At 41.8% G+C, this 15088-nt stretch overlaps 1 protein-coding gene across 1 annotated transcript; it reads right to left on the bottom strand.

Moving 5' to 3' along the window:
• Positions 1–1171: 1171 nt before the first annotated feature.
• On the bottom strand, positions 1172–10316 carry CCDC160 (coiled-coil domain containing 160). The gene is given in 2 exon segments (NM_001194097.2): positions 1172–2310; positions 10026–10316. A coding segment is annotated over 1 exon segment (978 nt). The 5' UTR covers positions 2287–2310; positions 10026–10316; the 3' UTR covers positions 1172–1308.
• Positions 10317–15088: the final 4772 nt, after the last annotated feature.

Raw genomic sequence — 15088 nt, 5'->3', positions numbered from 1 at the left:
CAAAAAAACAAAACAAAACAAAACAAAAAAGAATTGAATGCATCCAATGCCATAGGAGTTTTACTTCCTTACAGGTAGAGTTACACTTGCAAATAAAATCATTGAGGTGAAATCACAGAACATTAGAACTGAACAGAATCTTGATGATACATCTGCTGCCTTGTTTCATAGATAAGGACATTTAGGGGAAGAAAGTTAACTAACTAGTTACTGGCAGAGCAAGTACTAGAAGCCAAATCTTTCCCAACAGGGAAGATACCTAAACCCTTACAATTGTATCTCATCCTCATAGTCTGCAGTTACATTTGGTTCATTAGGCTTTAAAACACCATGCAAATAGAGCTCCTATTACAGGATATCTTGATAACTGATACAAACAAATGGTAAAGGATCAACTGGCCCATCACTTCCACCAAAAGATTGAGGCAGTACATTTTCACCACGTATAAGTGTAAAATAAATTGTCATCACCTGGGGCCCTTACAGGGCTGGATTACTGTAAAAATCAAGCCAGCTCACTGAAAGTTTATCCAGATGACATCCAACTTCACCACAGTCCCCACCAACTTGTGATGTAAGCCGGAGAGGAAGCTTCGAAATTTTCCCCTGGTCGAGTTTTGAGAGAACTGTGTAAACAACGCCCCTTACTGGTCAACATAAGAAAACACAAAAGCCACTGCTGACAAGAGCAGGGCTCTAGCAAAGGTCACAGCAATGTCTCTAAGTTGTCTTCTAGTCTATGGGAACCGTGGCCAGGTCAAAGGAGAAAGCCTGGGGAAAAACAGCAGGGGGAAGAAAAAAAATTACATTTTTTTCAGAGATGTTTATATGTACCGAATTAAAGTTAGACCCCCAAAGTAAGCAGATACATTTTTGGTATCCCACTGAGTTTGAACAGGCAGTTACAAGACCCACAGGCATATGTTAGGCTTATACACATAAACAAGATTTTTATTGTTAACATCAATGAACACAGATGGAAAAATATTCACGTTGCAAGGACATATTTGCTTACAAGATCACAAAACGGCTGTTGATTTGTATTCATAAATGATTTGGTGAATCAGTATGTGTTTTTGAGTGAATATATGAGATTTCCAAAGCTTCGTTTCCATTTGTACTCCTGGAATAACTTCATCAGAAAGAGAAAGCAGAAGCTTGGAAACATGTATATGTTTTATAGATACTGTGATTTACTGAAAATGAAAATAACATCCTATTACATATATTTTAAGTAATACACAAAGCAAATACAATAAACACTGATTTGGCTCAATGACTTGTGTAATGGAAGGATATTTTTAAGTTTCAAAAAAAATCCCCAGTAAAGTGGTCAAAGATACTTGATGATGTTGCCATTGAAGAAGCATAGTATTTTCTAAGCAACTCCAAGGCTCTGTTATTTCTTGCTTGTAGGGTCTTCTCAGTTCTCAGTTCATTCTTGACGGCACTGAGCTCTCCGCGGATCTTTGCCATTTCTAATTCATAATATGATTTCATTTCTTCTTTTAGGAGCACATTTCCAAACTTGGTTTGATGTTTTAAGTTCCTAACAGCTTCTTTTAAATCTCTGTTCTCTAGGTTCAATTTGTGGATGACTTCTTTGGCTTGCTGGAGTTGTTCACTTAAGTTTTTTACATTTGTTGCTTTTTCAGACAGGTCATTTCTTAAAGCTTGAACTTCATAGTCGCTTTTTGAAGCATCCGTCTCTGTTTCTTGAAAATTTAGAGGTTTTGTGAATATTTCTTTTCTGTAGTACAAAAGTTCTTTTTCAGCGTTTTCAAATTCCTCTTCTATTTTTCTGCATTTCATATTAAGTTCTTCCAGTTCTTCATTCAAAATATTCAGGCAAAGTTTTGGAGACATTCTTTCCATAAGTTTCTTTCTTATGTCTTGTCTTAGTAGAGCTGGTAAGTTATCTGTACTGCAGGTAGAGCTATCTTCCGTGCTGTTAAAGCTTTCTTCGGTTGTAACATCCACATTAGATGATTCATAGGATGCAGAATTTGTGTCTGTCTCGTTCTGTGAAATGTTTATCTTGTTCTCTCTTAAATTTGATTCTTGTTCTATTTCATTTAGTTGGAAAATATATTTTTTCCTCCTAAATTTACTTTCTTCTTGAAACTTTCTACTGGACAAATTATAAATTTCTTCCATTCTCTTGCTGCTATCTGTAGTCGTTTGTTCAGAAGAAGATTCAGGCTGAGAAGTCTCTTCTAGAACATCCTGTGCACTAAAAAAAGGAGTAAACATATACTTCTTCCAGTGTTTTCTTCTAGCATCCATTTCTCCAGGCCCCTCTTCCAATATCTGAAAAACACAATTTAAAACCAAGGCAGGCACATTATTTACACTAGTAGCTAGCATAGTAGAGAGAAATAAGAATGCTGGCTCATGGGTGAAGAATCTAAATATTTGAGTGCTGGCTCTCTCTCTAACTCACTGAATGACTTGGGCCTCAGTTCCCTCATTTATAAATGGAAAGGGCTGAACGAGCTAAGTTCTACAGATGCTTCCAGCTTTAAAAGTCTCTGATCCTATGAAATAGAACTGGTAAACTGACACATTTAGCTACTTACTGTACACACAGAAAGTGATTCTATAAGAAAACAGCTGTACACATAAAAACAGACTGCTTTAAAATAAAAAAAGTGATTTGAAATTAATAGGTTAATGTCGGTAACACCTGTGCTTTCAATGTGTCTGATGCCTTTCTAGTTCTTGTGGATTGGACTATTGTTTATTCATTCTTTAAAGTGACTAAAACATCAGGGCTTAATGAGATGTGAGCTTTTGGTAAAGTATACCATGCAGACTTCCTTATGACTAACTCTGCCAAATGCCCTTCTGTCTTGACCTATAAATTCCTGCTATTCCAGTCTTGGGCTTTGCTTTTAGGCAAGACTGCCAAGTGTACAGAATTCTATCTGTTTTGACAGCAATTTCTTGAGGAGAACCTAACGTCAACAATTGAAAATATTAATGCCACCAAATGTGTTTTTCTCAAGATATTGACTCTGAGTGTAGTTTTTAGGTGAAAATTCAGCATACTAAATCACAAACAACTTTCCAAGTTTATAAAAATATGAGGATGATTATTTTGTTTCAAAAAGAGTCTTCCCTACCCAAAGGGAATCCTTAATGTACAGCTTTCCCACAGCACTGAAATATTTGATAAGTGACTACTTCTGAGGGAAGGGAGAAAGAAGAACCAAAGCAGCATGTGGAGGGCCACTGGCACCTGAAGCCACCAACCGGTAGCTGAAGTTAGCCCTAAAGGGTGAGGAAAAGATGGAGAGGGTCACTTTATTCATTTTATATATTAATTTATCAAGACATATTTGTAGTATTACCATGGAGAAAAATCAAAGTATGCCTGCATCTCTTTTATCTATGCACTGAAATGTAATTTTCTGCTGGTAATGAGAAATGGCAAATGTTGTATTTATAACTTAATTAATATTTTCTTTGATTATTGTAACAATTTTGGAGAATACAGAAAAGCACATAAAACAGAAGGAATCTCCTTCATAATCTCGTGGCCCTGAGATAACTACTTTTTGGTGTATGATCTTTTCTTTTCTTTTCACAAACAGTAGTTTATTTTAAATAACACAGGTTTTCCTTACTATAAGCAATGAAGGAATAAACTTGATACCTATAGGCACTGAACATATCTCTCCCCTTTGCCACACAAAAGATGGAAGGGACTCACCATCCCCAAGGGTACATCCCTACTGGCAACTACTTGGCTTTGAGGAAAGGAGAAGGTACACATATTCTTAAGATGAACTATTTGGAGAGTTCAGTGAAGGTACTAAAATCATTGGTCCAAAAGCCAGAAGCCAAGCTTTCTTGAGGTCAATCAGACCATAGTGATAAACTCAGACCTGAAATTTACAGTACGTATTTGCCATTGGAGTATCATCTTCTTTCTTTTGAAACAGTCCTTTCTGACTTTTATTATGCTATGAGTCACCATCCAGAAGCATCATTGATCAATCTGTTCTTAAAGGGAAACATCATTTCTTGGTTTCCCTCCTCTCTAGAAATATGAATGCAAATCAGTAGGAATTATTACAGCAATCATAGAGGAAAGGAACAGAGAGAGGAGAAAAGAGGGTGATATTAATTGCCAGTCACATTTTTTAGCAGTCAAATTTTTACCCAACAATTCTATAGATGATAAAAATGCTTCTAATCAGGTAGCAATGGCAGAGAGATTACTATTTCTCTTAATTCTGGATGAAGGGCAGTGGTGGGATTGATTAGGAAGGAGGTGAGCACAGGGGCAAGTAAAGTGTGGCCACTTTATATCTGGAGATAGCAAGAATGACACATCTGAGATAGAGGTCTGGGTATGGATAAAGGTTAAAATAAAAAACTCTTTTCATTAATAATTTTGCTCCTTGAAAAAGTAACTTCTACATCCAACCATCCCATAAATCTCTGGCAAAACACATACACACATGCACACACTTTTTAATTTTCACTGTCTTTCTTCCCTGAGCCTCTGTATAATTTCCTGGTGTCTGAAAGGAAATGCCTTTCAGTGAAGCCTATATAGTTACTGAAATGGGAAGAGTCCATTTATGACTAAGGCCCAGAGAAGTTAAGTGACTTGACCAAGGCCACACAGCCCATAGTAGTAAAACTGAGGACCCTGTCTCCCAGGTCAGTGCTTGTTCTAAAATTCTTCTTTATTCATCTGCTAGGTTTCATTCCCCACATTGAAAGAAAACAACCCACTATTTTCAGAGCTTAGGTATCTTTTAAAAGGCCACAAAAGAAGAGAGGAAAAGTGAAGGGGGGAGGGTAAGGAGAACTGCATGTCACATTTCAAAGAACAGAAAGAAAGGTTTGAAAAGCCTTTTGGAATTTCCCTCCCATGGCTTACACAGGGCAGGGTCAAGGGGTCTCTGAGCTGCTTCTTTTTTTTCTCTCTCTCTTTCATTGGCAAGATATCCTTTAAGGGCTTGTTCCCAAATCTAGTCACAGAATGTGGCAAAGCCCAGACTCGGGGTAAAAGCTGCCAGTCTCATTTTCTCTTCACAAATTGTACTGTCTCTTTTTATGCAGAACGAGTATGGCATTAGAATTCTCTGGCGAGAACAGGGAATATGCTTTAAGGCAATGACACTCCTTTACCCTGGGCTGGCAGCCATTTTGTTCTCAATAAACTTGACTAGGTAATTTGTTCCAGCATAAGGCAAACCAAACCATAAGCCATTATTGAAAGTGTAGGCATGCCTGTTAGTGGGTCAGTTGTGGACATTAGTGTAAGTGCCTACTCAACACTACAATGGATACTGAAGGTCAGAAGGGTAGGGGAAGGAGGCCTCGAGGGGATGAAAAACTGGTTTCTTTAGAAGCAAATAATCCAGAACACAGACAGGAAAACAATAAAAAGTCATAGGACAAAAACAACATCAGTAGTCCTCTAAGATAGCAATCCCCCAGAAGCCTGCAGGACTGCACCGTTAAGGCGTATGTGTCTACAATATGACTACATCTATTCATTTGTGTCTGACATGAATTAATAATGGACTCCTGATGGTTCTAGTTAGTGTCTCACTGAAAACATTATCATTTATCCTTGGGTGACTTTTTTTTTTTGCAGTGGCAAAGTAATGGAACATTTTTGCGGAGTAAGAGATCACTTGTCTCATGCAAGTGGTTTGTATTCACCTAAAGAATTTGAGAACCACTGATAAAATAAATTGAAGATGAATTTATATATAACATGATGTAACATAAATGTCGAGAGCTAAGCAAAGAACAGTCATTTACAATGGACCTGTAGGTGCACTGTTCCATAAAAATCTTAGAGGAATGCACATTTATTCTCAAATAGCTCCAGAAAATAATACACTACTGTTTACTGTGAAAGGAGAAATCTACAAACCATCTCAGTTTCATTTTTGAGCTGGGGCCCTAGAGAATATAATCATATTAAAGTGAATGTGAAATGTAATTATTTGTTTTCTAAAATATTCATATTTTAAATCACAGGCTTTAGGGAAATTCGATGACATAAATCAAATTTTTTTTTTCTGTTGTCTTATCCCATTTACATGGGCATAGTGGCTCACATCTGTAATCCCAGTGCTTTGGGAGGCAGAGGCGGAAGGATAACTTGATGCCTGGAGTTCAAAACCAGACTGGGCAACATAGTGAGACTCGTGTCTACAAAAATTAAAAACAAAATTAGATAGGTGTGATGGTATATGCCTGTAGTCCTAACTGCTCAGGTGGGAGGATTGATTGAGCTCAGGGGGTTGAGGCTGAAGTGAGCTATGATCATGCCACTGCACTCCAGCCTGGGAAACAGAGCGACACTCTGTCTCCTAAAAAAAAAAAAAAAAAAAAAAAAAAGATTTAGGTTTCAAATTTTCAGGACCATCTCTCTTCACAAATTTAGATCTGCCTGCAAAATTCCATTATTCTTCCAGGCAGAGTAGGTAGGGACTGGAAAACAGTTCTGGAAGAATGCCAAAGGCTTTTTCCCATCTCGCAAGGGTCCTTCCTCTCAAACTTTGTAAACTGGGAATGATGGTTGGAAAAGGTTATCTCCAACCTGTGTTGAGTAACCTGTCATTACCCTTAGTCGCTTAGTAGCTTAGTAGCGCTCAAGAAGGGGCATGGCTTTTAGTCACTAACCAGGGGCAGTAAGGTGAAGACAAAGGGCTCCTCTTAGCATAAAGAACTTTCTCCCCTTATTCTTGGATAGTCTGTTCTCTGGACCCTTAGAAAAACTGCTCCACCAAACTAGGAAAAAAGTCTGTTACAAAGGAAATCACTAGTTTTGCTTCTTTCTCAACTGTCCAATTTACTCTCACTTCAGAGCAGTGGTTCTCAACCTTTTTTTTAAATTTTCTTTTTCCTGCTTACACTGTTTCCAGACACAAAAACACTCCCATCACTACCCTCTTTCCTCAGAAGATTCTGACCTGCCCCCATAGGGGAGATTCCCCATTCTCCACCTTCTTTCACTGACTTGCAGAAAACTATTAAATACCAAAAGAAGGACGCAAATGAACTGTCTGAAGTCAAGATGGATCAATATGTATTACCATGCAAAATTGTGGGGAAGAAGGAAAAGGAAGTTCCTGAGAAAGGAACTGAGTGTGGACTATGGTGGAAAAAAGACTGAAGGAGTCAGATATCTTGGCCCCCACATTTTAGAACTGCGAGCCTCAGATTCTTCAGGTGTAAAATAGGGACAATATATTGGTTTCACAGGTGATTAAGAAAAACGAATGAAAATGGAAATGAAAGCAATTTTTAAAGTGTACTGTAAACAATGGGTTTTGTTCATTTTCAGGTTTTCCTTACCCTCCCTTTGAACATAAACCAGCCAGTTAAACAATGTAAACTTTCTCCAGAGATATGTACTCCAAAGTGGCCAGCCAGAAGTCATCAGACCTCAGAAAAAGTTAGTTTGAAAAAAAAAGTAGGTACTATTAAAACAAATATAAGGAAGCCTAAATTCCAATCTCAGATTGATTTAATCTGCATCCTCAGTGAAAAATTATCCCTAACTTCTGTAAGTTAGTTGTTGATGTCCCCAAATTTCAGAAGCTGAATTGATTTTATCTAAACAAAAAAGTGGTAGTTTTTTCTACACCCTAATATATCAGCATTTTAAAATCACCAATTGCTTTACCAAGAGCTTTCCAAATGTCCCACTGTATTTCAGAGGCACCAATAACTTCTCAGAAATGAGTATTCGTTTGAAGACCAGCAAGGATGACTTTGCACTCTGGATTGTTCTTGTGCTTCTGTGGCATTTCACACAGACCTTTATTATACAAATATGCTATGATGGCCTGGCATTGTTACCTGATACATAGTAGCCCTGTATAAATATTTGTTTAATGAATGATCCTTAATATTCTTCCTGAAATCTCTACAATGCTTTGATTCTAAATTACTTTTAAAAATTTTTTTTGACATAATTTCTCCTCTGGCTTATAAAGTTTTTGGGGGTGGTATTTTAGGGAAAGCACTTTTTTTTCCCTTGAAGTTTATTTGGCTTAGCTAAAAGTCTTTAGGACACTTTTCTTTTTCTTTTTTTTGAGATGGAGTCTCGCTGTGTCACCCAGGCTGGAGTGCAGTGGTGCAATCTCGGCTCACTGCAAGCTCCGCCCCCGGATTCACGCCATTCTCCTGTCTCAGCCTCCCGAGTAGCTGGGACTACAGGCGCCCGCCACCACGCCCAGCTAAATTTTTGTATTTTTAGTAGAGACGGGGTTTCACCGTGTTAGCCAGGATGGTCTCGATCTCCTGACCTCGTGATCCGCCCGCCTCAGCCTCCCAAAGTGCTGGGATTACAGGCATGAGCCACCGCGCCCGGCAGAACACTTTTCTTTTGTATTTTTATGAGGCCTTCCTGAGAGCTTACTGACAATGCAGATGATCAATTACAAGACTGAAGAGTTATGTTGCGTAAGGCTCTGTGCTTCTAAACACTCCAACAAAATATCAGCTAACACGACTGTACTTACACTTCCTGGGGTCCAAGATCTTCTATCTACTGGATATCCTTGCCCTCCTTCTCCAGTTTGAACTGGAAAAATGAAAATTCCACCTCCCTCCGTGTAATCAGGAAATATGTTTAACCAGAATGACCAAACCTGTGTTTATATCTGAGATGTAGATTAAAATGACAAGTGATGGCCGGGCGCGGTGGCTCACGCCTGTAATCCCAGCACTTTGGGAAGCTGAGGCGGGCGGATCACAAGGTCAGGAGTGACCAGCCTGACCAACAAGGCAAAACCCTGTCTCTACTAAAAATACAAAAATTAGCCAGGCGCGGTGTGGCACGTGCCTGTAATCCCAGCTACTTAGGAGGCTGAGGCAGGAGAATCGCTTGAACCAGGTAGGCGAAGGCTGCAGTAAGCCGAAATCGCGCCACTGCACTCCAGCCTGGGCGACAGAGCAAGTCTCTGTCTCAAAAAAAAAAAAAAAAAAAAAAAAAAAAAAAAGACAAGTGATATATTTAGAATGTCACTTGGTCTATCTGAAATGTGATACCAGACACTAAGAGGTAATTTCTCTTTTTGTCAACCCATTTCCCCAACTATTATGCCACTAAGTCTTCCTTCCCCAAGCCATACAGATATCAAATGGGACAAGAATCATGAGGAAATTTTATCCAACACAGTACCTCCTCACTTTTAACACCTATTGGGCAAAGGAGGGAGCCTGGCTCGTTGTTAATCAGCACGCCACGAACCACATTAGCAAAAGGCTGGAACCCAGGCCTTGCCTCCCTCCCTCAGAGTGCAGTTAATTTGAAACAAACAAACAAACAAACAAACAAACAAAAACATCGAAAAGGGAAGTCATCCTGATTTTTGCTTTCATCTGTCAGGGTCCTAATATATGGGCCAAAGTGTCCACTCCCCGGGACAAATTGTCTTATGTATTGCTTTGCAGCTATGGAGTGGGAAGAAAAGTACCATTGAAAACTGGACCCCGTGAATGGTTATTACTCCCCAATTCTTTGTTATTAGTGTGAAGTTATTCCTTCTATAAGAAAAGATACGGCGAGTCACCTTAATTCCGAAGGCTGAGACTTTATTAGTATGGAAGTCACATTCTTGCCACAAAGCTGTATCTTTGTATGCATAGTTTGGGAGTTTTCTCTGTAAATTGTTAACTGAAACTCCTGCCATCGCTGCCTCCAGAGGAGAGAAGGTGGCTCAGGGTCGGGGCGCTGCTTCGGTCCCCATTGCAGGTGACACTTTCCACCTCCCCAGTCCCGACCTAGTCGCTGGCGGGCGGCGGGAGAGGCCTGACCCCACTCCTCTTTCCGCACTGCCACTCCCACGCCCTGGTCTTTTCCCTCCCAAACGCTTTCCAGTCCCGGCCTGAGCCTCTAAAGACAGAAATAACCTGCAGTGGGGGTCGGGGCGCGGACTTGGGCCTCTGCCCCTGGCTCTCTGCCCCTTCGACCCCTGTGTCCGGGAAGAAGAGGGGCGAGCCCGGGGGAGCCCCGGCTTTCCCGTGCGCAGACATACCTGGAAACGTGGTTGCGGTCTGGAGAGCCCGAACCTCTCTTCCTCAAAGCCAATCACCACCGGCGCGCGGCAGCCCCTCGTTCGGCTCTGGCCACCGCGACCCTGCCGGGCCGGCTCCGGCCTGAGCCACCGCAGTGCAGCGCCAGAGCGGGCCGCGCGGTTGCCTAGCAACGGACCTGCCAGATTTAAAGGGACCGGCACTCGGGACGCGCGCAGGGGGCCGCGCGCTGGCGTCCAGCAGTCAAAGCCTGGCCCGAGGACTGAGCATGCCGGGTGGAGCGGGTACCGCGGCGGCTTCTGCCCGGCAAGAAATAGGAGCTCATGGGAGGAGAGCTGAGTCAGGCTGGGAATCGGCCAGAAACTGCAAGGCAGCCCCACCCGCAGTGGGATTATTACGGAGGGTCTGGGTGACTCACAAAGCCACCTGGACACTGTGACTGTGTGGGGGTCAAGACTACGTAGCATAGGGCCATTTCCTAGGCCTGCTGTTATTAGCATGACATAGTGGAGGGTTTGCCCTGGAAGGTCGCCAGGATTTGGTGCAGGGTTGCTAACTATGCAGGAGTTCCATCCCACCCTCCATCCCCACGCACACCCTCACGCATTAGCACAATGGTCTGACTTCTGACCAAGGTTTTAAGGACGTTAGGTCAGGAGAGCATTGTGCCGTGGCTATGCCCCTACGGAAGACTGGACTTGTATCTCAGAGAGCCCATGGTTTCCTCATTTGCCGCTCAGGAATTTATCTAAACCAGTCTTGCACCCTACTTGAATTTAAAACCCATTGGGGGCAACTAGTTCCACACTACTGACAGTGTAAAATTGTTTCCTTTTATTAGTCCCCAAAGTACTCTCTTCCTACTTCAAAGGTTGCTCACAACTTCCAGGATTTGGTTGGGTGACAAGTCAATGCTTTTCACTGTGTTATAGATTTTAAACATTGTATTTTGTTGAATCAACAAACGATCTTCTCAGACTTAGGCCAGGCGCGGTGGCTCACACCTATAATCCCAGCCCTTCGGGAGGCCGAGGCGGGCGGATTACTTGAGGTCAGGAGTTCGAGACCAGCCTGGCCAACATGGGGAAACCCATCTCTACGAACAGCACAAAAATTAGCCTGGCGTGGTGGCACACGCCTGTAGTCCCAGCTACTAGGGAGGCTAAGGCAGGTGAATCGCTTGAACCTGGGAGGCGTGAGCTGAGATCATGCCACTGCACGCCAGCCTGGGTGAAACAGTGAGACTCCATCTCAAAAAATAAATAAATAGGCAGGGCACGGTGGCTTATGCCTGTAATCCCAGCAATTTGGGAGGCCAAGGTGGGCAGATCACCTGAGGTCAGGGGTTCAAGACCAGCCTGGCCAACATGGTGAAACCTCATCTCTACTAAAAATACAAAAAAAAAAAAAAAAAAAAAAATTAGCCCGGTGTGGTGGCACACATCTGTAGTCCCAGCTACGCAGGAGGCTGAGGCATGAGAATCACTTGAACCTGGGAGGCGGAGGTTGCAGTGAGCCAAGATCGCACCACTGCTCTCCAGCCTAGGCGACAGAGTGAGACTCCATCTCTAAATAAATAAATGAATAAATATCTTCTCAGATTTTGATTATCCTGGTAGGCCAGTATTAATTCTTCCGTCACCACGATGGACCTGACTCAGGCCATGGGACCTGAAACCATGGGTCTGGGGTGTCTGAAATAGTAGCAAGAGTGATTCTTAGGAAAGCTAGAATTTTCTAGGAAGCATGAGGGTGAAAAGAAATATTGGCTTTGGAATCTCAAGTGAAAGGAGATTTAAGAATTTTTTAAAAGTGCTAGTCTAATTTATCAAGGACCTAGCAAGGGAGTGACTTAGGAACAATACCAGGATACATTTCAAAGCTTCAAAACTTCTTGGGAACTGGATGTAACAGGTGTTTGGGAGCTGGCAAAGCTTTATTTAGGTGCCCTGAGGCCTAGTTCTCAATCCCCTTTTTCCTCCTTAGAGAATCAAAGTCAAAAAGGGTTGGAGGTAGGAAGAGTCCTAATGTCAATGTGTGTTTTATTATTGACTGACTCCTTCAGAATTAGTTTGTGGGATTCTGACAGAACTTCTTTCCTTGACATTGAGTCTCCAAATTGCCGTGCATCTTGCATGTTTTTTTTTTCCTTGAGACAGTCTGGCTCTGTCACCCAGGCTGGAGTGCAGTGGTGTGATCTTAGCTCACTGAAACCTCTGCCTTCCGGGTTCAAGTGATTCTCCTGCCCCAGCCTCCAGAGCAGCTAGGACTACAGGCCCGCACCACCATGTCTGGCTCGTTTTTGTATTTTTAGTAGAGAAAGGATTTCTCCATGTTGGCCAGGCTGAACTTGAACTCCTGATCTCAAGTGATCTGCCCGCCTTGGCCTCCCAAAGTGCTGGGATTACAGCCATGAGTCACCGCACCAGGCCTATCATTTGTTTTAATTATTTTAAAAGGATCCCATTTATTTCTGCTTGAGGTAAGATCCCTTATAATAAAGGAATCTTTCTTAATTGCTCCATGCCTCACTTTCCTCATTTATACAATGGGAATACTAATTGGACTTAACTCATGAGTGTTGTGAGGATCAAGTGAGTTAATGTTTTGAAGACCCTTAGAACGGTACTTGACACAGAATAAATCCTATATAACTGTTTGCTATTATTATTATTATATTGCCTTATACGTTCCTTACTTTCCTAAAATGTAAATACAAACACACTGATGGTGATAATTCAGGGTGTGTTCTGGAAAATGGAGTCAGAAATCTTGAGACCCAGAATTCCAAGCCTCTATTTCAGGTAGAGTTTCAGATTCTCACCAAGCAACTCCACACCACCCCCAAATTAGTGAATAAAAGGCACAAAGATTGCCTTGGTCTTGCCGTAATTATCTTTTTAAATATGGTGGGTCAATCCTTGTACCACAGGTATCATATGGCAGAGGATCAACAACGATGAGGACGGGGAGTTTTGTTATTCAAAGCTACTGCAGACTTGGAGATAGGTTTTCAGATATGTAAGTCAGAAAACGTTTACTATCCTCTGGAAGATTTACGAATACTAAGGCAACAAAGCACTTGATACTGTATTAATAGAATTATACAGTCATACAATGGAGCCCAGCCTTCTCATTTCACCACGTAGGAGACTGAGACCCAGAGAAGTAATGTGATTTTTTCTTTGATCATGCAGCAAAATAGGCTACTCTTGATTGCCCTGGAAAATGATCCTAGTTTCAGTAGCCTCAAACCCAAACTTGGGCTATTTGGGGCAATGAAAACATAAACATTTATAAGCATATATATATATATATATATATATATATATTTTTTTTTTTTTTTTTTTTTTTGCGACGGGGGTCTCACTCTGTCGCTGAGGCTGGAGTGCAGTGGCGTGATCTCAACTCACTGCAACTTCTGCCTCCCGGGTTCAAGTGGTTCTCCTGCCTCAGCCTCTCAAGAAGCTGGGATTTAAGCGTGTGCCACCACGCCTGGCTAATTTTTTGTATTTTTGGTAGAGACAGGGTTTTACCATGTTGGCCAGGCTGGTCTCAAACTCCTGACCTCAGGTGATCCACCCGCCTCAGCCTCCCAAAGTGCTGAGATTACAGATGTGAGCCACTGCACCTGGTCTATAAGCATATATTACATGTGGATAAACTATTTGTGCGGATAATAATAATAGCTAACATTTATCACACCCTACATCCTATACATCAGCAAATCCTGTTGGCCGTACCTTCCTAACATGTCCGGAATCTGACAGCTTCTCACCATTTCCACCTTTACCATCCCTCCTCTGGTCCTCATAGTCTTTTGACTGGATGTTGCAATAGCCTCCTGCTTCTACACTTGCCCGCTGTATTCTTTTCCTACAGCTGCCATAATGAAGTATCACAAACTGGGTGGCTTAAAGCAACAGACGCTTATTCTTTCACAGTTCTGGAGGCTTAGAAGCCCAAAACTAAGGTGGTTTGAGGTGGGTTCCTTCTAGAGGGACTGAGTGAGAATCTGTCTCTCCTAGCTTCTGGTGGTTGCCAGCAATCCTCAACTCTGCACGGCTTGCAGATGCATCACTCCAATCTCTGCCTCCGTCTTCCCATGGTCTTCTCCCTATGTGTCTGTGTGTCTTCACAAGGCTGTCCTCCTTCTGTGTGTGTCTGTGTGCCCAAATTCCCTTCCTCTTCTCATAAGGATGCCAGTTGTTGGCCTAGGGCCCACCCTAATCCAATATGACCTCATCTTAACTTGATTGCATCTGTAAAGACCTTTCTTTTCTTTCTTTCTTTCTTTCTTTCTTTCTTTCTTTCTTTCTTTCTTTCTTTCTTTCTTTCTTTCTTTCTTTCTTATTTCTTTCTTTCTCTCTCTCCTTCCTTCTTTCTTTCTTTCTTTCTTTCTTTCTTTCTTTCTTTCTTTCTTTCTTTCTCTCTCTCTCCTTCCTTCTTTCTTTCTTTCTTTCTTTCTTTCTTTCTTTCTTTCTTTCTTTCTTTCTTTCTTTCTTTCTTTCTTCCTTTCTTCCTTTCTTCCTTTCTTTCCTTTCTTTTCTTTCTTTTTTGAGATGGAGTCTCGCTCTGTTGCCCAGGCTGGAATGCAGTGGCACAGCCTCAGCTCACTGCAACCTCCGCCTCCCAGGTTCAAGTGATTCTCCTGCCTCAGCCTCCTGAGTAGCTGGGATTACAGGCGTGCACCATCATGCCCAGCTAATTTTTTAATTTTTAGTCGAAATGGGGTTTCACCATGTTGGTCAGACTGGTCTCGAACTCCTGACCTCATGATCCACCCGCCTCCACCTCCCAAAGTGCTGGGATTATAGGCGTGAGCCACCGAGTCCAGCCCTGTAAAGACTCTATTTCTAAATAAGATCAAGTTAATAGGTATTTGGGGTTAGGATTTGAACATATCTTTTGGGGGGACACAATTCAACCCACAACACCTGCCCAGCGTCTATTCTCAGCACAATATCCAGAGAGACCATTACAAAATACTAAGTCAAATCATGTTACAACTCTGCTCAAAAGCCTACAAAGGCTCTTGATTTGATTTTAGTAAAAGCCAAAGCCT

The sequence above is a fragment of the Macaca mulatta genome, chromosome X (genome assembly GCF_049350105.2).
Source record: "Macaca mulatta isolate MMU2019108-1 chromosome X, T2T-MMU8v2.0, whole genome shotgun sequence".
Taxonomy (NCBI): Eukaryota; Metazoa; Chordata; class Mammalia; order Primates; family Cercopithecidae; genus Macaca; species Macaca mulatta.
Note: the sequence above shows the minus strand (reverse complement) of the source record. Positions and strands in the feature narration are given on the sequence as shown.